At 37.1% G+C, this 24,675-nt stretch overlaps 3 protein-coding genes and 1 pseudogene across 3 annotated transcripts; all 4 read left to right on the top strand.

Annotated features, from left to right (window-relative positions):
• Positions 1 to 2,602: 2,602 nt before the first annotated feature.
• Positions 2,603 to 3,504, top strand: LOC128359868 (olfactory receptor 2AT4-like; annotated as a pseudogene).
• Positions 3,505 to 4,478: 974 nt separating this feature from the next.
• LOC128359867 (olfactory receptor 52E8-like) lies at positions 4,479 to 5,444 on the top strand. The gene has a single exon (XM_053320188.1). The coding sequence runs from the start codon at positions 4,479 to 4,481 to the stop codon at positions 5,442 to 5,444; it is 966 nt and encodes a 321-aa protein (XP_053176163.1).
• A 1,637-nt stretch (positions 5,445 to 7,081) lies between these two features.
• Positions 7,082 to 8,047, top strand: LOC128360435 (olfactory receptor 52E8-like). Its single transcript, XM_053320868.1, has one exon. It carries the CDS (start codon positions 7,082 to 7,084, stop codon positions 8,045 to 8,047), a length of 966 nt encoding a protein of 321 aa, XP_053176843.1.
• Positions 8,048 to 11,550: 3,503 nt separating this feature from the next.
• Positions 11,551 to 17,949, top strand: LOC128359866 (olfactory receptor 52E8-like). The gene is made up of 3 exons (XM_053320187.1): positions 11,551 to 12,470; positions 17,510 to 17,531; positions 17,884 to 17,949. The coding sequence occupies exons 1-3, from the start codon at positions 11,551 to 11,553 to the stop codon at positions 17,947 to 17,949; spliced, it is 1,008 nt and encodes a 335-aa protein (XP_053176162.1).
• Positions 17,950 to 24,675: the final 6,726 nt, after the last annotated feature.

The following is a 24,675-nucleotide window of genomic DNA, read 5'->3' as shown; positions in this document are numbered from 1 at the left end:
ACCAGGCATAGAAACTCACCATTATTCCATTCTCATATGGTTCTGTGACCAGTCATATCATTCGGTCCGAATGATTTGTTATTATTTATATAGAGGTTTACCCATCCACTAAACAATAATCTGGTTTTTACTGATTTACTGTATTTCACTTAATAAAATGTGTAGTATACATAGTTTATCATTAGGTTTTCTCTGTTGTCCAGTTCATCAGCTTCAACTTCATCCTATTCTTCATTGTCTCCCTCATTGAACTGTTCATTGCAAGCTTCAATACACAGAATATAGAGAATATGCAGCTGACAATGGTAATGCGCCTCATTTTGTTTATGGAGGCATTATCATTTATTATTGTTTATTCAGCAGGTACAATGCACAATGCATTTATTGTATCAGAAATAGCTAAAACTTAATTTACATCTGTAGTCCCTGGGTGGCAGCCACCAATGATTTGCAAGTTGCTGAAGTAAAAGAGAACATTGCCTTTGATGCACCCAAAGCCCCTTTCATCCATCCCTGACTCAGCTGCTGATTAAAGTGCAGCTGTTGCCTCCATCGGTTTCTTGGATTCTGGAAACAGGTTCATAAGCCAGTGGAGTAATGGATAGGCTGAGTCACCCAGGGTGACCAGCATCACATCTATTCCCTCTAATGTTTCCATCTTGGTAATAGCCTCCTGTATTGGCCTTGACCATATCACAAAGAAAGAGCAAAAACAACAGTACTGTGGACTTCGCCAAGTCCAACCTTTATATCCTAGAACTTGTTTTTTTTCTACCACACCTTGTAAAATAGCTTAATAATGTCCTTTATGATTGTAGTGGTCAGCTGGAGCATGGGCTAGAGCCACAGCCACAAAATTTAGTATTCAGCCTAAAACAATCACTTTAGTAACGTAGAAAATACACATCAACCATATGTATATGCCTTTGGTCACTTTTCCTGTGCATGAATGGTACCTAAAATGGCCCGTGTCATCAGCTAGATTAGTTAAAAATAAGCAGGTAAATATCGGCCAGGATGGATTGTGTTTATTAGTTATTTTACCAGCAAATTGTCAAACAATTAATTCTCTAACTTTTCTTTTTCTTTTTTTTAAATCCTGTTTTTATCCTAGGTTTGAGTACTGACTACTGTGTTATCCAATTGTGTGTCCAATATTTATTAAAAACTAACCACTTGTACGCACCAATAAACTGTCAGCAAATTTGAACAAACTTTGTAGTAAATGCTATATGTGCAAAAAATGTACAACTAATGATGATGTGTTAAAAAGTTTTGTCTTGGAGGCAGAGTGACGTGTTTCTGCAACAATGCTGTTGAGCTCCAACAGGAAGCTAATTAGTGTCCCATGTCAATAACAGTCTCAAGTGTGTGATTAGAGTGAGCATGTGTGAGTGCAGGCCTCTCTGTGTGCATCCTTGTATCTTAGTGAACTCTCTCAAAACAATCGTATGTAATATTGTTTTCCCCTGAAGGACTTATTTTTCTTTACATATGCCAAACAATGTTTCATATTATCCACATCTCCTTTTAAATAAATTATTTTCACCGTGATTTGTCAACAAACATCTTAGATAAGTTATATACACTTTGGAAACCAGCAGATTGCATGCTAATAAACCTGCAGGGCAGCAATATATTCAGTTCAATCCAGTTTTATTTACATAGTGCCAAATCACAACAGAAATTATCTCAGGGCACTTTTCATATCAAACAGGTCTAGACCATACTCTTAAAGAGTCTCCCATAAGCAAGCACTTAGTAACATTGGGAAGGAAATCCCCCTTTAACAGGAAGAACCCTCAAGCACAACCAGGCTCTAGTTAAGTGCCCATTTGCCTTGATTGGTTAGGTTCAGAGAGAAAGATGGAAGAGGAGAGGGGAGAGAGACACACGGGGAAGCATACACACATACACACAATGCATGAGGCCTAAAGCCTAAAGTCTGGTCAAGATACATTTGTTCAGGGAAGCAAGCACTGTGGGGCTCTGAACTGCCTGAGACTGCATGTTTGTTCCACAACAAGAATATAGTTCTTATTGTTTACATGTTATGACAACATTCAAGAAGCTTTAACCACCAAATATATCTCATAGTAAGACTATAACTATACTAATAATAGCAACCATGGCTAGGCAACTTTTTAAAAAGAAAAGAAAATGAACAGGCACCAAATTTCAAATGTATGATTTACCTTTAACCTGAAGGTTATGCTACAAAGATAACCACTCTGCTTAAACACATGCCATGTGTTTAGAGACTACCATTAAACACAGGGGAATATCAACACTCCTTTTACAGTATCAATTTAGATACACATTGGGATTTTTTTCATTGACTGTTTAATCCTATGTGATTTGTAATTCATTAGAATAATTGAATTAGTGGTTCTTCCAATTAGCCATCACAAAGTGAGTGTTCCTTGCAATGCAAACGTGTATTTTTTCATTTACAGATTTCATGTTAATTACTCCAAAATGTAGGATATGCATCTACTTCGAAATAAGCAACTATAATACTCTTACTGTTAATATTTCAGATACATATTAATACACAATCAATTACTCAAGTGGGTTTACTGTAATTGTTTGAGTATATTTGATGGAAAACTGGGACTGCACTGGGACTGAGTTTATCCTTACCGGGTTCCCTGGACTTCATTCAAAGTACCATGGCATTACCTCAGCTGTACTGCTCTTAGTTTATTCCTTAACGTTGATAGGTAATGCAACATTTCTTTTTTATTTGCAAATGACCACAGCCTTCATAAACCAATGTATTATATAATTCTAAATCTTAGTGCATGTGACATTCTCTTTAGCACAACCACTTTACCTAAGATCATCACAAATGTACTTTGTTCATTATCTTGGCACAATGAATTCCAATATTCTTTTCCTGATGGCATTAGATAGGTATCTGGCTATCTGCCATCCTCTCAGATATCCACTTGTTCTTAAAAACTCCACTATGGTATTGCTTGGGTTATTGCCAAGGCAGGGCCTTTAATGATAGTTATTGGGGCCTACCCTCTTCTTTACTGTGCTTCAAACATAATCAATCACTGCTACTGTGGTCATATTGGTATAACAACATGACCACATGGACTGACAGGGCCCCTTATGGCTTTCCTGCTTTTGTGTTTACAATGGTTGTATTAATGGGGCCTCTGGCATTTATATTTTTTTCATATAATCATAACAGTACTTAAGATAGCAAATTGGCAAAGTCGCCTAAAATCTCTGTCCACTTGTAGTACTCAACTGATAATAATCTCACTCTATTATTTACCAAGATGTTTTGTATATTTAGCTAGCAATGTAGGCATTAAATGTAGAGCTGATATGTGAATAGTAACTATCATGCTGTATAGCTTTAGCCCCGCTATGCTAAATCCACTTATATACTGCTTAAGAGCTAAAGACGTGAGAGAAAGCTTGTGGAAACGCTTTAACAAAAGTATCTTTCCAAAGAAAGCACAGGTTTCAGCTATTAGTAACTGACAAACCAATGCATTATTTAATGTTAGACTTTTTCTTCTTATTAGTTACCTACCTACTCTTCGTGATAAAATGCTGCTAAATCTGCTATCATGTTAACCCTGCCATTTAATACATGTTCAAACCTAGTTCAAAACTATTCAAACCAAGCTCATTCTCAAGAAGGCCTTTTATGTCTGGTTTATAGAAATGTACTGAATGAAACAGCCTTGTGCTATGTTTATGTAAAACAAATAATGTCATATAAATTATATTAGTTTAGTGATTTCTGTCCAACGATACAGAGGACAACAGTCAAGCATGGGTTTGCTGGACCATGACTCCATTGTTGGATGTATAGCTCTAACTGACCATAGTAATTACTATAAAGAGCTCAAATTGTTTGAATTATAGTGTCATGTGTTTTATCTTCAGAGCACAGAGCTCAAAATGTATTATATTGAATTAAAGTACATTTAAAGCAAATTTGTTGTATTTTATTTGTGATTAAATAAAGCATATTTTATTATGTGCTGCATCAGGATTCAAAGATTTATTTGTTGCAAGGACCCAAGTCCCCTATATTTTATTTTTTGTTGAGTGAGATTTTCTTTACTGTTGACAAATGTATCACAATATCATTACAATACAGTATAACTGGTACACCACAACCGATCAAAACAGTTGTAATTGACATATTCGTAGTATTAGAAGAAATTTCAGGGGCGGGGGGTAGGTGTAGTGCACAAAGTACATCCCACCCCAAACATCTCATTACGTCAGTCGTTAAGGAACATATATAAGATGCTGTCTAGAGTTCAGATTGGCTGGGTATGTAGGGCAAACATGATATTCATGATAATGATGTGCTTGTATGTTCCCTAACTAAAATCCAAGATCATAGACACTACATATAGATAATGTCTGAATAACAACTGGAATCTTGCACATTTCTTTTTAGAAAGCCTGTTTTTAAACATTTTTGCATGTAAATTATAATGTTTCCTACCAATATAACAACAATCAAAGACTTCATAATAACTGGATTCCCAGGACTTCATCAAACATATTATGGACCAGTGTCTGCGCTACTTTTCTGCACCTATTTTGTTATTCTTGTTGGAAATACTCTTATTTTAGTTTTTGTTGGACTTGAGAGACGTCTTTATAAACCTACCTATCTGATTTTCTGTCACCTGGCAACGAATGATTTATTATTTGGTACAGTGACCTTACCAAAAATAATATCCAGATATTGGTGGAATGACAAGATAGCATCTTTTGGTGCCTGCTTCACTCAAATGTATTTTGTGCATTCCTTGGGAGCAATTCATTCTCTCCTTCTGCTGATTATGGCCCTTGATCGTTTCATTGCAATTTGTGTTCCTTTCAAATACCCAGTTCTTATTACAAATAACGCTATTTCTATTGCTTGTGGGGTGTCATGGATTGGGACATTTGTGAGGATGATGGCAATTGTATTACATGCCCTTACGTTGCCTTACTGTGACTCTAACCTCATTTTGCAATGCTATTGTGACCACTTTTCAATTACAAGCCTGGCATGTGGTGAAAATGTAAAATATGTTAAGGATGTTGCTTTCGGTTTTGCAATGTTTAGCCTCCTGCTCCCACTTTCATTTATATTGTTTTCTTATGTTTCTGTCTTTGTAGTTGTTTTGAGAATACCAAACACAGAGGGCAGATACAAAACCTTATCAACTTGTACACCACAGTTATTAATTTCCTGCCTATATTACCTTCCAAGATGTTTTGTTTATCTGTCTAATGTGATAGGATTTACTTTCAGTATGGATGTCCGCATTTCCCTCATAATGTTGTACAGTCTTCTTCCTTGTGCTGTTAATCCAGTTATATATTGCTTCAAGACTAAGGAAATAAAAGATATTTTGATGAGGAAATTTAAAAAAGCTACCGTTGGAATGAAGCAAGTTTCAAAGTAATGCATACAGATTATGTGCATTAAATTCTATATCTGTATAACCTGAAAATCTAATGCTCAACTATTCTACAATTTAGATGTACAAGCTTCTGTTAAATGTCCTGTATGCAGTATAGTGGTATGGATTAGCACGTTGTAGATCTGCAAACTAAGTTACAATACAAACCTTACTGTCTGTAAATTATTTAAGCATATTTTCATGCATTTTAATCAGTGTGATATTTTCTTGTGAGTTGCAAATAATATTTACAATATTTTAATGTCATAACTATAACATTGTGTGGAAACTGTTTTACAAAAATAAGATCAACTTGCCAACACATCAGTAGAGTATAAGCCTATAATGCTTTCTTTTCAACTTGCCAGCAACTTGTCATCAATTATTTTCTTAACCCACCAGGGTTTATTAGTTAAGATCTGCTTCAGTTTAAATAATTGTTCTACTTATCAGAAAAGTTGTTGTTTTGACTTAATTGCTATTTCTGCCTCTTGTGATTCTGACAAAATGCAATACAATGGGAATCATGAGTGTGGGAAAGGCCTGAGTTCGGAGATAGACCAAGATGTGTAAGACAATGAACAGTATGGATTGTGTTTTCACTGAATTACTTTGACAGAGACTGTGCTTTAGTACTGCTAATCTACCACAAAAACCAGCTGCTCATTTGACCCTTGATTGAATCTGAGTTTACTGAGGTCTCACATAGAAAGTCAGGTCTTCTCTGAATGGGTCGGGTCACGTTCCTATCTGATTTAGAGGTAATTGTGTGTAACAGATTGGTTTGTGTTTCTGTTGAGATTTGGGGGTGCAGGCTTGCAAAGTAGGCCTGTGCAGGACTCTGATAGGGACATGTTTAAACCTGTTTGAAAATATTTTAGTTTTGTTTGTTTCATATAAAAAAATGAAAGGTCCAAAAATTATGTATTCAGATGTATTCAATATAAAAGTTCTCATCGTTGTCTTAATAAAAAGCATTACATTTGATAAATAAAATTAAAAAGTGTTATATATTTGCTTAATTTTCTTCAAGGCTCATTGAACACAGACTAATTTGAAAATACAGTTTTTCAACTTTCTTGATGAATGATGTATGAAATGAAAAAAATGAAAATAAAATAATGGAGAGAAGAATATTAGGGGTTGTTTTATTTTTATGTTGTTTTAATTAAACATTCATCTGTTTTGTTTTCTTTTTTTATTAATATAGATTTTTTTGTTTCATCATCTAAGGTCGTCTATGTTGAAAAAAATAAAAGAAAGTATATGTAGATAGGGTCTCCACTGCTTTATGTTGTTTTAATATGTTCCTTTGGAAAAAGAAAAAAAAAGAAAGTATGATTCACATTATGATCCTTTGAGGATATGTTAGGTCCGACTTGATAAAAGGCTGATATTACCTGGCACCCAGACATTAGTTTTTTGATACTGAACGCCTTCTTCAGACTTAAAGCATTACACAGGGAAGAGCACCAGAGTCATTTGATACTTTTTTCATGGGGTACTGATGATTGCATGGCATGTTAGTGGTATATTCTAATAACTAAGCAATTCATATTTTAGAAGTCTAATCAGCCTTTTTACCTTCCAGGTGTTTAGCTGTGCCTTGGCTCTGATAAGACTTTTGTCCTTGCCAAAATATGATCGGCAATGACACAAAGATGAAAAGCTTCCTGATCCTCGGATTCCCTGGACTTGCACAACAGTATTATGGACTTGTGTCGACTGTTCTTTTTTTCTTTTACCTAGCTATTGCAATAGGAAATATTTTCATATTAGCATTTGTGATGTGTGAGAAGTCCCTCCAAAAACCAATGTATCTGATCTTCTGTCATCTGGCCCTAAATGACTTAACATTTGGCACTGTGACTCTACCAAAGATCATATCAAAATATTGGTTTGGTGATAGCATCATTTCATTTTATGGTTGCTTTACACAGATGTTCTTTGTTCACTATTTAGGATCGGTACAGTCTTTTATCTTATTGGTAATGGCTCTTGATCGATTTATTGCAATTTGTATTCCACTGCGTTATCCTGTCCTTATTACAAACAATATCATATCTGTGCTCTGTGGCTTTGCCTGGTTTATACCTCTGCCGCTGATGATATCTATTGTACTCCATGTTCTCACATTACCTTTCTGTAAAACTAACGTCATTGCACAGTGCTACTGTGATCACATTTCTATAACAAGTCAGGCATGTGGTGATGATGTTAAAATAGTTGCAGTCACGTCTCTGTGTATAGCCATGTTTTGTCTTCTGATTCCTCTTGCATTTATCTTGTTTTCCTACATTTCTATCATTGTTGTTATTATGAAAATGTCCAATGCTGCAGGCCGCAAAAAGACCTTGTCGACTTGTACCCCACAAATATTCATCACCTGCCTTTTTTATCTTCCCAGATGTTTTGTTTATGTGGCTAATACTGTAGGATATGCTTTCAGTTTAGATATTCGCATTTTATTAATACTGTTATACAGTCTGTATCCTGCTGCTGTCAATCCAGCCATATATTGCTTCAAGACTCAGGACATCAAGCAGACTTTGATAAAGAAGCTGAAAAGAACTACAGTTGGAATAGAGATAAAACTTGCATATTAATAAAAGCTGACATACCTGACATACCTCACTGTCACAATTTGGGCTTTGCATTAATTTTCAATTTTAATTGTTTTCTCTCTGCCATTCATTCCTCCAAATTTCACTGCTGGCTCTTGTTTTTTTCCCCCCAACACATTTAACTCGCAGGCAAAATCATCAACAAACTGTTATCATATGACAGAACACATCTAGCGTAATGAAATTAAGCTTGTGAAATAAGAAAAATAAATCTATTCTATAATCTATAAGCAAAGATGCCACACATTTTATGGTTTGATATTCTCCAATGTCAGAATTTGCTCCTTATTATGTCTTAACATTGTAGTAAACTGAATATGTTTGGTGTTTAGACTCTTTGCTGTCGGAAAAAAGAAAAATAGACATTTGATAGCATTGTCTTGAGCCGCAGGTGGGATGTTTCAGAGAGCAAGTGATTCATCTATGAAAATAATGGACTGTAATAAAAAATAATAATTGTAGTTGTACAGCTGCAACCAATGATTATGTTATTTATTGATTATTTTGCTGATTATTTCGTTGATTAATCTATTAATCATTTTATCTGTAAAATGTCAGAAAATAGTGAAAAATGCCTGTCTGTCGACAAATCAGTTAATCAACTTATCATTGCATCTCTAATGAATTGCATCCCTAAAATAAACACCAGGACTCTGTTCAACATGAGCAGTACAGTAATGAGATTTAGGCCGAACCAACTTAGGTAATTAATGTCCAGGTGATTCTTCGTCATTTGAGGCAGTGACAGCAGTTACTTGTATGTTGTCAACTAAAGAAAACTAGCTTTTTTATCATCTGACTTTTTGTGCCTTTGTCTTCCTCTGTTTGGCATTGTTATCACTGTCATGTAATGTTTAAAAAATATGGGACAATCAATTCCCTTCCCCTCAGGCAATAAACGAAACTAAAGTAATTTGTATCCGTTATTACTTTAGTATAGTACAGAATAGTTTAAATATAGAATTCATATTATAATTCCATAAAACACAGACTCTGTGACCTTAGTTCAGACATCCTACAATAATGCAGAAGTTATATCTTTTTCACCTATTCAATATTTATATGACCCCAAAAAAAGTATTTACCAATGGTAACATTAACATAGCATCAATTTCAACACAAAGCTCTCAAGTCACTACTCATGGAGGTTTGCCAATTAGTGCCGTGGACTTGAAATCACACATCCTGTTTTTTTCAAATAGTCCACCTATTTTGGACTAGATTTAAGTGTGACAGAACATAACATATTGATCAAAACTATTTTTGTAAATCATCACATCCCTAATATTCACCTGCTTCAAATACCAATTTCTGCACTGGCACAACATTTTACTAGCTAACATAATATGTCACTATTACAAGAAATTGGCAATAAATACAGATGCTTTGTATTGCTGGGATCGGATTGTATTGCTTCTTTGTGTCTTTTTTGATTCATTAGTACCACTAGTAGTTGCCAAGGTGAAAGGTTTACAAAAATCTTAAGTCTTTAATACAATTGTATTGATTTGTGAGAAATGTAAACATCTGAAATACATGAAAAACAGTCATTTTAATGTGTTTGGTTTGGGGTCAAAAAGGCCAGATTTTGAACTCAAGCATAACATTTCAAGTATATGCAGGAAACCACTGAATTTATTTGCTATATGTTGATAAGAATCACAGTAATAAGAGTTCAGTGGCAGCAAAGTCAGAGCCATTCAGTTTTTTGTCTAACATTGTTCAAAATATTTAAAGCAAATTTTCTTAAACTACTTGGGGTGCTCCTGTAAGAAGTACAGCAGAAAGAAAACATAATAATTTAAGGATTGTCACAATATTTCTTATACATGGATTTTGTTTGGACATTAGGATTAGCTGGGTACAACGGAGTATTAGGGCCAGGCAAAAAAAAAGAAAAAGTCCGACAAAAAAAAAAAAAGTCAGGCAAAAGAAAAAGTCCGGCACAAGAAAAAAAAACTGGCAGAAAAAGAGAAGTGAATGAATAGACTTTAGATTATTGATATGATACATTTATCAGGTACCTCACACCTTCGTGGTGTGTCACAGTCGCAGGGCTGTTATCGGAGGGATAAGTCTGGGCATGATACATGTGGCTACCAAAGGCGAAATCTAATGTTGGGGCTTCAATTTTGAAAACTTGTAGAGGGTGCTATCAGCCATTTTGTCACACCCATGCCAAACAAAGACCCATAAACATATAGTTTTTACCACTTTTGATGCATGTGCAAAGTTTTGTGGATATTCGCACTTTTAGTCCCTCAAGAATGTGATTAATTTATTAATGATAACAATAATAGCTGCAAGCGGCGTTGTGCCAGCTGCACACACAGACACACAGTCGTTGCCGTGGTAGTTAACGACTGGAGAACATGACAATAGAGCAGGCAGAGGCAGCAGGTAGATTCAGGATTGAATGGGAGAGGAATAGGGTGCACATGTGGGTCTTCAGTTTAAGTATAAAACATAGCCAGACCAAAATTGCACACATCTATAGAGGAGACATTTACGACATTCCTATCAGGTGCAGTGGCCGTTTAAGTGTTTCTAGGTGGCGCTAGAGAGCACATTTTGGCACTTTTGAGGTTCATTTTTCAATGTTATCAAATGTATGGCTAGATCTGATGTGCGTGGTGAATTTGGTCAGTTCTGGAGTATGTTTAGGCGGTCAAATTTAGGGTCAAAGTGGCATTAGACTCTCCTCCCATACATTGTCTATGGGAGCTTTTTGGCAAAGGTTTTTTTTTGAGGGCTTCTAAAATCCAGACTGGATGAGTAAGGAAGTAGGAGGCCAAAAATCGTTGAAAATCATACATTTAAAGGCATAATGTGCAATTCCTGTTGGATTTAGGTCAGGGGTGTCAGTGTGTGATTTGTAGGTTTGATTTACAACAAAAAATTGAGTTTTGGTTTGATCTTTCTACGACATTCCTATCAGGTGTATTGGCCGTTTTACTGTTTCTAGGTGGAGCTAGAGAGTTTGACATAGATTTTTTTTCGCCAGATCTGATGTGCCTTTAAAATTTGTTTTTTAAGCAGGGTCAAATTGAGGTTCAAAGAGGCAGTAGAATAAAAAAAAAAGATACAATAAGAATAGGGACCTTGCCTCCAGGCAAGGGCAAGACTCCTCTTGAGTCCCCGCCCTCTTGCCTTTCGGCTCGGTCCCTAATAATTCATACATACAGTCATACAATAGGACCTTCCCACCAACCTACTAGACTGACACAAATTCACTAGGGCTCTACCCCTTTGGTCCTGGACAAAATGCTAAGGCTATATTAAGTGGCACTAAAGTGATATATTGCAGTGCACTCATGCAGCTACTCTACTGTTTTACAAGGTAATATTTTTGTTTTGTTTTAAGTGCATGAGTATATTAACACTTCCATGTTATTTATTGTTTTTTTCTCAACTTGTCACATCAAATAACTCCTTGTCACATCAAATAACTTTTTGATAGGTTGTTAGTGTTAAATCAAGCAATTATGTTCTACACTAATACAACAAGGATAAAAAATTTCTTCATCCTTGGATTTCCTGGACTTTTACCAGAGTATTATGGACCTGTGTCAGGCCTGCTTTTTGTGCTCTTCTTAGCTATAGTGGTGGGAAATATTTTCATTTTACTGTTTGTTAAATGTGAAAGGCCTCTCCACAAACCGACATATCTGATCTTTTGCCACTTGGCATTAACTGATTTAGCATTTGGGACTGTTACTCTACCAAAGATTATATCAAAATATTGGTTTGATGACAGCATTATTTCATTTTATGGTTGCTTTGCCCAAATGTATTTTGTACATTTTCTAGGGGCAACTCATTCTTTCATTTTGATGGTGATGGCTCTTGATCGTTTTATTGCAATTTGTGCTCCACTGCGTTACACAGTTCTTTTCACAAACGCCACTGTTTCTGTGCTTTGTGGAATATCATGGTTTATGCCAATGTCATGGATGGTGGGTATTGTTTTTGATGCTTTTACATTGCCATTTTGTAATTCAAACATAATTGTGCAGTGCTATTGTGACCACATTGCTATAACAGCACTTGGATGTGAGAATGTACTAAAAGTTCAGATTGTTGCTTTTGGTCTTGCCATGTTGAGTTTGTTGTTGCCCCTGGGTTTTATTATCTTTTCTTACTTTGTCATCATTATTGCTGTTATAAGAATGTCTAGCTCTGAGGGACGCATCAGGACTCTGTCTACCTGTGCACCACAGCTTCTTATCACGTGTCTGTATTATATGCCAAGATGCTTTGTGTACTTGGCAAATAATGTGGGATTCACTTTCAGCATTCCAGTTCGCATTGTTGTTGTAATGCTGTACAGTCTTTTACCTGCTGCTGTCAACCCCATTATTTACTGTTTTAAAACAAAGGATATCAAAGAAAACTTAAAAAAGAAATTTTATAAAAAGAAAATTAATTTCTTCACAAAAACTGGATGAATTTGAAATCCAGAAATGTGCAAGTAATAAAAAGATATAGTAGAAGAATGTGCAGTTATCGAAATGATATTATTTTCTCATTTTTGCAGGTTTTTATTTTATTTTATTTATTTTTGCTATGCCAAATGAGTCCTTTGGCATTCCTTTAAGTTTTGGAATCAGTTTTAAGATTTTGCTGATAACTTGTAAAGCAGTGCATGGTAAAGCTTCAAGTTGAGCAACAGCAACAGTCCAAATGACACAGCCTGATATCCTTAAGCAGGGATCTCTGTTTTGCCTCAACTACATGTCATATTACTTTTGGTGACAAAGCCTTTTTCAGTCTGGGATATTCAGCTTTTGATCTCCTTTCTTGCAAGTTACCAAACATGTTTCTTAAATCACATCTTGACAGTCACTTTTACGTGTGTGTGAGTGACTGAGTGTGTGTGAGCTTGAGCCTGTGAGCGAGGAAGAGAGACAGACTGTGTGTTTGTGTGTGTGTGTGTGTGTGTGTGTGTAACAGGTAACATAACTGACAGTTATAACCAGTAATTATCATAATTATTTTTTTTAATTCTCAAATGATTCTCAAATGAACGAATGATACAAGGACCATTCAATCATAACCTGTTTTTATTAATAGCAAAGTAACGTTTGTAGGCTAACTTAATTTAACTTTAACTTTAATTTTAACAGTTGTAAAATACTGCACCTTGCAGTTTGCATTAGAATGTCTCAGTGTGCTAACGCACAAGAACACAGTGGGCAGGCCTCTGCATGGAAAACATGAACTTACAGACAGCAGGAGTCAGGAGATATCAGCCTACATCTGAACTAAATAAAAGTGATCCAACTTGGGTTAAGCTCTGATATTGTTTGCTACAAACACCAGTTCATCAACCTGATCTGGGTCAAGTGCAGCTCTCTTTTTATTCATAATGTTACCTACGAAGGAGAATCCGTGTTCAGAACGCACACACGCATATTTGGGTGTCAACTTTGAAAGAAGTGGGTATCTGTTGCAGCCTGTGTCTTTCCACCAATGCAGTGTGTTGCTGTCCAGAGTCATTCGATTTATACAAGTCCCCAAACAAGCTTCCCATGGCACCTAAGGCCTCAGTCTCTTCTTCCTCCTTCACACAGTCACAGTACCTTTGTTCAGTCTCTTGGTTCCTGTCTCATACTTAGAGACGCCACAAAATATTGTCCACCTGCGCTCCTCAGAGCTTTATTACCTGCCTTTATTATGTGCCAAGATGTTTTGTTTATCGCTCTCACAATTTGGGATTGAGATTTAGTGCAGATGTGTGTATTGTATAACCATGTTGTACAGCTTCATACCTGCTCTAGTTAATCCGCTGATATACTGTTTAAAAACCAAGGATATAAAAGAGGCTTTGGTGCTACAGTTTTTTTCTAATTCTGGATTGTTTAGCCAAGGCAATAGATAACATATTAGAAATTGACAGTCCTAGCCTGCTCAATCTGGACTTTAAAATACTAACAAAAGTGCTCGCTACAACTTCAACAAGTTTTACCCAATATTATACATCCCAACCAAGCAGGCTTTATGAAGAACAGATCCTCATCGGACAACATGAGGAAATTAATACATCTAATGTGGCTTGACCAGTCCAAAAATGTGCCTATAACTGCTATTTTTTAATATGTGTTGGAAGTGTAAAACAGAGGTAGGAACTTTTCTTCACTGTGTATGGGAATGTGCATTAGTGAGTCAATTTTGGATTAAAGTTGTGGACTTCCTGAGTAACTGGTCAGGTTCAGTGATTCCCCTGACTCTTGCCGTATGTTTACTAGGGGACAGATTACAAATACCGAATATATGAAAAATAACTTTTTGTGTCATGTTGGGCTTGGTCACAGCCTCCAGAGTTATTTTAAGACACTGGAAAACTGCTGTATCTCCTAATCTGAAAGACTGGACTAATGCAATGGTGGAGACAACATCATATGAATCTGTGCTCCACCAACTGTCGGCTAACAAGGACGATGGGATGACCTCTTGAGATCTTGTTTTGGACCTACACAAGGACTAATGAAAACTCAGCCTAAGAAATCAGAGACTAAATACAGCATAGCCTCTTTGTCCTTCTGTAGACTTGATTTCTCCTTATTTCTTACTTTGCTTTTCAAGTTTTATTTTTCCTCTGTGACATGTCATATGTTTATGCCAAGTTTCCGAAATGTATGACCAACCCTGTGTTCATATACTCTGCTGTTAAGAATTCAATAAAAATTTAAATGAGAGAAAAAAGAAAAAAGAAATTGACAGTCCTCTCAACTGTGGAACTTGTTGACCAAAAAGAGATAAATGATTGTTTTATTAAATGCATACGATATATAGGGCTTAATACATTTTCCACAGTGAGTTTAATTATATTAGAACAAATTGTATTTAAGAATTTGCATTTTAACTGTATTTGTGAATCAATCATGTAACTTTCTATAATTAATAAATAAATAATGATAATTATAAATAAATCCAAAAACATGTTCACTTACCTGCATAATAAAAACTCCACTCACTGACAACTGGCTGCACATTATTATAATTATACTACAAATTGAAAAGCATCTAGAAGATTTTTCAGTACTTTCAAAATATGAATTATGTTTGAAAAGGTCATCATCTAATATTCTGTTGTGTAAAGTATCTGTTTGCTGAGAATGCTTGTGAAATGATTGACTCTGCTATACTGCATTATTGAACGTGTTAAATAGACAGTCTGTACACCATCTACAAGGCATAAGATAACTCATCTGACTGCCTTGAATTTGTCCACTAGAGAGAGACAAACAATCAGTGTATGATCAAATACAATGAAAACTTTGGCTGCAGGATGTGAGTGGAGGGTTTCAAGGCATTTTTCAACATTATTTAGTCACTTGTTCACTGTGGTTCAAAAACATGCAACTAGAGAGAGTTTAACACTCTTTATTTACTGATACAACTTAACGGCCCTAACCTTTTACCTCCTGACTTCTCTGCACAAACAATGTCGCTGTCTCTGTTTTTCTACCACATTAAGTTGTCAGAACACAATCAATATCCTTTGTTGTTTACTTACATTTTCTTACTTATTGTTATTCAGATCATTTGAAAGCACATAGATTGTAAGGGTGGTACTGGAGAATGTTTCATTTTAATACAATTTTCATATCATTTAAGGACTCTGTAATCAGTAATTTGACATCATGTTCTCACATACGTTTCACTTGTGCAATACTTGCTCTAGTTAAAACCTTTAAATGTTTGTCACATGTACACTATCCATATGTTTTGATGTTGTAAAGTAAACAATATAATTATATCAATATATTTCAGTCAAGTGTTACTGTAGAAAACGTTGAAGCATCCCTTATCATTCTTCATAATCAGAAAGCACAACAAATCTAATTTTTATTATGTCTTATATTTAATTATTACTACTTGTGATTTTTGTCTTTAATTTCTTTTTACAATATCCCTCACTTATTACCTAACTATGGAGCTTGGTGTGCAGGAGTGTGTCTCTTATTCTCCTGTATATTAAAAAGACTGCATAAATACTTTGTAGTTTTCAATCTGTCCCAAAAGACTAAAACAATATTATCCCCATCAAATAATTTCCTCTATGTCACTTTGCATTTCATAGCTGTGAGTGGGTTCAACAGGTAAGCATGCAATATCCTCAAATACGGGAGCATACATGCTAAAAGGAAGATTTATATTGAAAATATGTTCCCATTGCTCAAAAGTAACAGAGGGAGTACTCTCAGCTTCAAGCTGATCTACAGCAGACTGGTAGGTGTGTTTGAACAATGAGTTAACAGGCAAAATGCCTTGTTGTCTAAAACTGCTCAACTGAGTTGATTGTTTATGTATAAATTTCCTGGTGCTGATGATAGAAAACTGTCCATACTCAGACTCCGAGCAGGTAAACGTGCTGTCTGGTTCACTGTCAGATGATACATTAATCATCATTGTAGACTTGGCAGGGCCAGACGTCAGGGATGCTCGATGTGGCGCTGTTGGCTCTAAAGGACTGTTTAATTTACTTATTTCTTCAACAGTGAGATATTGCACAGGTTCTAGGGGCTCTGGTTGTAGGAAACTCTTCGTGTAACAAAGCTGTCTTTTCTCGGAGTGCACATTATGTATTTTGGACAACAGCTGTTTGTTTAGGGAAGCAACATTTTCAGGCTTCATAGGACTGTGCGTACTGTCTTCACTGGAGTGTCTTTTCTTAAAACCTGCTAACAGCATCCTAAAATCTCTCCACTGTTTAGGATCAGTTTTCACACACTTAGTGCTATACAAATGCTTGTGCCAGCTGAGCTGGAGTGAGGCAGTGTCTGAATGAAATGCACTACAGATGCTGCCAATTTCATAGTATTCCAGCTCACTGATTGGCCCTGGCTGAACACTTGATAGACTAGCATCACAGGGAAGCAGCATTTCAGGCTCCATACTTGACCTCTGCTGATCAGCACTCATCATTTCATGCTGTTTCTCTTGTTCTGCAGCATCTGTTATCCTTCTGCTGTCATCAAAGCCAAATGCTACATTATCTACACCTTGCTCTGTTTTCTGTGGTGAGCTATCTGTCTGACAATTTAGATTGTGTTGTCTCACTCTGTAAAGAGTGACAAACATTCCTATAATACCCAGGATGGTAAGAACAGGAAGAATGACAGCAATGAGCCACAGAGGCGAGCTGCCCTGCATATCAGAGCATCGATCATAGCTCTCTCTTGTGGAGATGCACTTATCACAGACATGGTCCGAAACATTAAGTAAACAGATGCAGGATCCGTTCTGCACAACAGGTCCACATTGCCACTGATTTTGACAATGTGCAGACAGACAATTCTTCCTAGCTGTGTCGTCTTCGGTGCAGGGTGAGGGGAGGCAGTAATCTGAAGAGCTGCAGTTTGACTGGATGAGAGTTGTGCTCGGCCAGACGTCCACCGTCTCACTGTGTCCGCTGACCGGCAGAGAGTAGCCTGTCACATTGAAATACTGCACACATCCAGTGAACCCTATCATTCAACAAAGAATTACAATAATTGGTCAGTGCTAAAAAGAGTTTACTACAGCATGCTTTGACACTTTAGACACTTATACATACAATTTGTGTTTAGCATGATCTACGTAAACAGACAAAAACAATTATATCTACAGCTCTGAAGAAGTAATAAATCAGTGAAAAATAGTATAAAATAAATCATTTCAAAAAAAGATTAGATATACCTATTCTATAACTCACCTGCCTGCTGGAGATTTTCATCTCCTGGTGGGGCTGAACCAAGAATAATCTTTTCCACATTAACAGGACTGAGATCAATACTTCTGTCTGTGATGTTCAAGACCGGTTTTCCATCAAGAAGCAGGAAAACGTTTTCACCATTGCTGAACAAGGAGAGGACATGCCAGATCCCATCAGCCACTGAAGAGTCCACAATGAACTCTGACAGGTGTCCTGATAGAATGTCTTTAGAAATGTACACAAGTTTTCTGTCTTTTATCTGGATAAGACAGAAGAAACAAATGCTTTTACACTTCAAACATAGAATGGTGAATGTCTATCTACATACTGTATATGTCATACCCACCTTAAACATAGAATATCCTGTCTGTCTGTGAACAAACATTAACACTCCATTATCTTGAGTCTTAAATTTGATGTTAATCGCTGTTTGGTTTTCAGTGTCTCCCTGTTTTTCATCTTTCAGCAAATCCTTTAGCAGATAGTCTCTCTTGTATCTCTCCTTGATGACATACTCTATGTAGTCATTGCCATTAAATCGCAATACAAGCTCTTGTGACATTTCTGTTTGACGGGGAACAAACATGGGAACATATTTAAGTATTAACTCACAATTCTAAGAAAAATCTATTATATATATCGAAAGACATTTTTTTACCTGTGGCACAGCTTCTTCCAGTGAAAGGGCTTTTGCACTCACAAAGATAGTCAGACCAAAGGTCATAGCATACACCACCATTCTTACACGGGTTTCTGTGACATGGTGATACTATTGCCCGAGGACACCTATATTGAATACATGTTACTGATATTAACACACATTTTTTTTTTAAATATATTTTCTGTATTAAAAAACAGGGTTATTCTGTTTTACTGTTTGTTTACCTTGCATCTACATGTTTTGAAATGAACATATTTACCTGTTGATGATGTTATATGTTGCAAGGGCCATTGAAGGTCTCAGCAGGATGCCATTCACATAAATGTTTCGAATACATCCGACAAAGTCATGAGTTTTTATCTGAGCAGGATGCAGCAAAATGAATTCAACAGTCCTCAGTCCTCCAAATGTCATATTACTGTTTCCAACCTCCAGTGTCCTGCTCATACATACACACAGAGAAAAGAAAGAGAAATTTTTATTAACAATGATAAAAGTTACACTGACACAAAATGATGAATTAAGGGATGGTGGCCTTATGAGTTCACCGCCACCTTTCTGAGCTACTGCCATCACTCTGTGAAAAACAAAATCCACTGCTCTCCACATCTGTGCAGTTGTCCACATGCACAGAACCCATCTGTTAAATGCAAAAAAGTTACAGCATCAGTCACAAACTCACAGCTGGATGATTAACCTTTTGTATGTGCTGACATATTTAAAACTCACATTTCCAATCCTCCTGGCAGTGATGCTGTGGAAATGTCCATCTGCCACTTGCTTGTTTGTCTGCAGCCTCACAGGTCCCGATCCCAGGTCATAAGAGAGACACGCGGCCCCGTTATGGATCTCCAGTGCAAAGAACTCCATGCTGGATGATCCTCCTGGGTTGTACAGGAGCAAGGAGTTCCTCTGCACTGTGGCAAACTCAAAAGAGATTAAATTAGTCCTGCGATCCAGTGGGGGAAACTCCATATAGGACAGCTCTTGAAAGCCATAACTGTGTTCCTCACAGTGGACACCACTGACTCCTAAAATAAAGGTGAAACATATTAGCGCATTTTAGTAAATAAGTTGTTTTCAGTTGTAGCTCGGAAATGTTTTTTCTTTGCATTTTCTTACCAAAAGGACAATGACAAGAGAATCCTATCTGTGAATTTATGCAGCTTCCCTGGACACATGGGGTTGATCTACAGTGGTCTATGAATTGCTCACAGATTTCTCCTGGGGGGAAAAAAAGCAAATAAAGCCAAGACGCAAAAAGGGATTCTGGATTTTTAACTGCAGAATAATATGATTTGCATTAAATGTACTGAAATGTCTACCTTCAAATCCAGGCAAACAGTAACAGTGATATCCATCTTGGGTGGGACTACAAGTTCCTCCATTTTGGCACTTCAACTTCAAACATTCATATGCATCAGAAGAGCAGACAGGGCCAGAAAAGCCACTCTGACACTGACAGTAAAAACTTCCCAGTGTATTTACACATGTGCCTTCATTCTCACAGGGACTCATCTCACATTCATTAATGTCTTCTTCACAGAGTAAACCAGTGAAGCCAGCTAGACAGGTGCAATTTAAAATCTCCTTCTGTGGTGACACAAAGATCACCGCCATGCTTTCCAGGACAGCAACATTTTGGCTGATGTGGATGTTTTTGTTGCATGTTGCCCCGTTTTGACACGGGTTTGTGAGACACGGATCACTGGTGATGTGAGGAATTGTCACATTGCTCTGTGACTCTAGTAATTTCCTGTGTCCTGCAGAGATGCCACTCGCTACCTCTTTGCTGAGATATTGACCATTGTTATTTTTGACCGCAGCCAACAAAAGCATTTCAGTGCCAATATGCTTGATTCCAAATACGTGAGTCTTAGAGGCTTGTAGGTTAAACAGACTGTCCAGAGCTTTCACAAATCTCAAATACTTATGAGACAAAAATTCTTCCATTGAGGATGATGACACGTAGAAGAGTATACAGTTGTCCATGGTAGCATTGGTGAAACCTTTGTAGTTAACATAGACACTGTTGTTAACTGGGATGTGAAGCTGATCTGTTGCTTCAATAGTGATGTTAAATGTAGCCTCACCTTGAAAAGGAGATGACCACAACTCACATGTGCCATTAGGTATTGTGAACATATTAAGGGACCCGCTTTTGATGCCACAGTTAAAAATGTCAGACTCATCTTGATCATCAGGATGGACGTTACCGATCATGCCTCCTGGGAAAGAACTGCCGAAATACTTCACCTCAATAAAAATATTTCTGGACAATGAAGGGGTATCGTTTTCATCCACAATCTTGATGTAGAACATTGTTGTGGATGACAGAGGAGGGATCCCTGCATCCCGTACAGCTACAAGGACTCGATGTGCAGATATTTGTTCCCGATCAGCAGGCCTAGTGGTGAATAAAATGCCATCAGAAGTTACTGAAAAAGCACCACCTGTTGAAGTATTCACCAACCAGTATGTAAAAGGTCCCTGGTTTGGTGGCAAATCAGAATCAGATGCATTTAACTTGGCCACTATGGTGCCTTGAGGCTGATTTTCCTTTACCTCAGCCTCAGTTAATGTGAGTTTAGGGGCATTGTCATTGACATCACTAATCGTTACAAAAACATTAGTAGTGCCAGTGGCTGGTGGAGAGCCATTATCCGTGGCTATGACAGTCAGGTTATAAACTGGCCACTGTTCTCTGTCAAGAGGAGCATTCACTGATATAACACCACTGAGTGGATCAACGGCAAAAGACAAGTTTGTGTTTCCATGTTCAATACCAAAGAAGAAATAATTCCAGTCCAAGATTGAGTCCTGATCCTGAGCACTCACTGTTATCACAGTTGTCCCAACCAGGGTGTCTTCTGTAACATTCACCAAATAGAGAGCAGAGGTGAACATGGGTGCCTCGTTTGTGTCTATCACACTGATCTGAACCAGAGCCTCATCTACATCCATGCCAGTAATAACACCAGAGTTCTTTGACAGAACTTTTAAAATGATATGACTGTTGCCTTGTTTTCTCAAACTGCCTGCTGTGTATATTTCACCGGACAGTTTGTCGATTTCAAACCCCATATATTTGTTTTGGCCAAACATCAGGTAAAATACCTGACCTTCAGAGCCTTGGTCGTAATCTGTGGCTGTTACTTTTCCAATCCTTGTTCCCTTCGGCACATTTTTAAATACCGAAAAGTTAAACTCCTTCCTCTTGAATATAGGTGTGAACTCATTGACATCTAAGATTTTGATAACAACATGTGCCAAACTAAATAAGGGATGACCACCAGTGTTTGAAGCTTTAATTGTTATATCAAAGATCTGCTCTCGTTCATAATCAAAAACATCCAAAGTGGTGATTGTGCCGTTCCTTGAGTCCACTGCAAACTTATCCACATGACCAGCAATTAGAGAGTAGGTTATTTGGGCATTTGCACCTGTGTCAGCATCAGCAGCCTTCACATTGAGGACATTTGTTCCAATTTCTGAGTTTTCAGGTACTGAGACAATATACTCTGAGGTTGAAAAGACTGGAGGATTGTCATTGACATCCGTAACTATTACCGTAACATTCAACACACCACTTCTAGAGACCCAGCCTCCATCTGTGGCTTTGATTTGGAGACAATGAATATCTTCCTTTTCAAAGTCAAGTTCTCTTATCAGTGTTAGCAGACCAGATACTTCTCCTACAGAGAGTGGTAAATATTGACTTTCTGGGATAATGTTGTACATGATGGCACCATTGAGACCATAATCTTCATCCTCTGCCTTAATTTTCCCAATAACTGATCCTACAGGCAAATCCTCGGGGACAGAGAATGTGACATTTGTCTCTCCAAAGCTTGGAGAAAATGTATTCTTTTCAGTAACTTTAAAAGTGATTTCAGTTTGCGATGATAAAGAGGGGAGACCCTGATCTTTTGCCATAACTAATAAAGTCAGAAACAAATTTACACTCTTTGTTAAACTCTGATTTAACGTCACTTTTCCATTATCCAATTGAATCATAAAGAAATCAGATGCATTACCCCCAATCAAAATATACTGAATGCCAGCAATACTATTATTCACATCTGTATCTATGGCTGCAATCTGGACCACCTCAGTTCCCACAGACATGTCATATGGGACAGGAATCAGAGGCTGTAAAGGCAAAAACATTGGTGGGTAGTAATTATATGGCTCTAATCTTACTGTGACAGCGGCGTTACTTTGCAGGGGATCATTGCCACAGTCAAATGCAGTAACTGTAAATTTGTAGATTTCAAAATCTGAACTATGTAAAGTTAATGGCTTATTTGTATAGATATCCCCAGAGGAAGCATTCACCCAAAACTCCTCATTTGGAGGTTCAATAACATACAAAATCTCACTGTTTTGCCCCATGTCTACATCTGTAGCATGAACCTGCGTAACAAACACCTCTTTATCTTTGGTTTCAGGAATCACAACAGTATAGAAATGATCAGAAAATACTGGTCTATTATCATTGACGTCTGTGATGATTATGGTGACGTCAGTGCTTATGCTCCATGCAGAATCATTTGCATTTACTTTTACAATATAATGATCCTGCATTTCCCTGTCTAGAAGTCCTTCAACAGTAATGTAGCCGTTGGTGAAATCAATATTAAATAGGATATCATCATTTTGGTCAATTATGGAATAATTAATCAATGCATTGACACCAGTGTCATCATCGGTTGAGGTGACTTGTATGACTGTGTGTCCAACAGGGGAATCCTCAGGTACTTCTGTTAGAAAAATCTGAGAAAAACGAGGTGCATTGTCATTTCTGTCTAAAACAACAACAATAACAGTTGCTCTGTCTTTATGAAGAGGATTATCTATCTCTGTAGCTTCAACTGTTAAATTGAATTCAGGGACATACTCTCTGTCTAAACTTTCTGTCGTGCTCAACATACCATTTTCAGGGTCTATTATGAAAGTAGTGTCCGTGTTTCCTGCTGTTATGTTGTACTGCACGGTGCCGTAGGTGCCAGAATCAGCATCAATGGCAATAATATCACAAACCCAGGAGGGAGGGGAATTCTCAAAAATCTCACACCTGTACTCAACTTGAGTGAACTGCGGGAAGTTATCATTTACATCACTGATGTTTATATGAATTTCTGCAAATGATGAGAAAGGAGGCGAGCCTGAGTCTCTGGCTTCTATCAACAAAGTAAACTCCTTTTTGCTCTCATAATCCAGAGGGCTCTCCACTGTCAGCTCTCCACCTAATTGCTCCACATGAAACATGCCATCAAAGTTTCCAGAGGATAGATAAAAAGAGATGGGCTCGACTCTGAGACTTGCTGCAGAGACCACAGCCACTAATGTTCCCACCGGTTCGTCCTCAGGGAGAGAATAACTCAGCACATCCACCTTTATCTCTGGAAAGTCTGAGACATTCTGAAACCTGATACTAATGGTGCTGATGCCAAATTTAGGATTTTCCCCAGCATCTTCAACATGTACATTGACAATAATATCTTCTGTTCTCTTGAGAGCAGTTGAGGTAAACACAGTGCCACTATATGGATTGATGGAAAACATATCTGAACTGGGTCCATATAAGGAATACTGAAGCTCTGCATTCATCTCAGTGTCTCCATCTGTTGCCCTTACTGCACAAACAACTGAACCTGAAGGGAAAAAAACACAAATAATGAACAAACTGAGTTTTAGTTTGTTCATTACTCTGAGTCCTCTTTTTCGCCTTTTTCCAGGGTTATGTTATCCAGAATAAAAAATATAAATGTGAAATGGGAGTAAAAACTCACCTGGGGGCATTTCAGTGGGCACATAGGCCACATAAGGGCTGTTCAGAAACTGGGGCCAGTGGTCATTAATATCCCCAATGAGCACGGTAACAAGCACAGAGCTTGACAGAGGCTGAATGGGATGCTTATCACTGCCAATCACCGTCAACCTGTAAATGGCTGTCATCTCCCTGTCCAGGACATCGGTAGTAAACAGCTCTCCAGATGTTTCCTCAATGGAAAAAGGCATATCGAGGTTCTCCATAAAATACCTAAAACAATGCCAAAAAATGCTGTAACCTTAAACAGTACTAACATTAAGTAAATAAACATGATGTATAAGCATCCAAAAGTGTTTTCTAATTACTATTTTGCAGCACAATTTAGCATATTTACAAAAAAGACATGCTACTACTTTCAAGTTAAAGGTTGAATATGTAGAATATTTATTAAAAGCTATATTTTTTTTAAAAAT

The sequence above is a fragment of the Scomber japonicus genome, chromosome 6, assembly GCF_027409825.1.
Source record: "Scomber japonicus isolate fScoJap1 chromosome 6, fScoJap1.pri, whole genome shotgun sequence".
NCBI lineage: Eukaryota > Metazoa > Chordata > Actinopteri > Scombriformes > Scombridae > Scomber > Scomber japonicus.
Note: the sequence above shows the minus strand (reverse complement) of the source record. Positions and strands in the feature narration are given on the sequence as shown.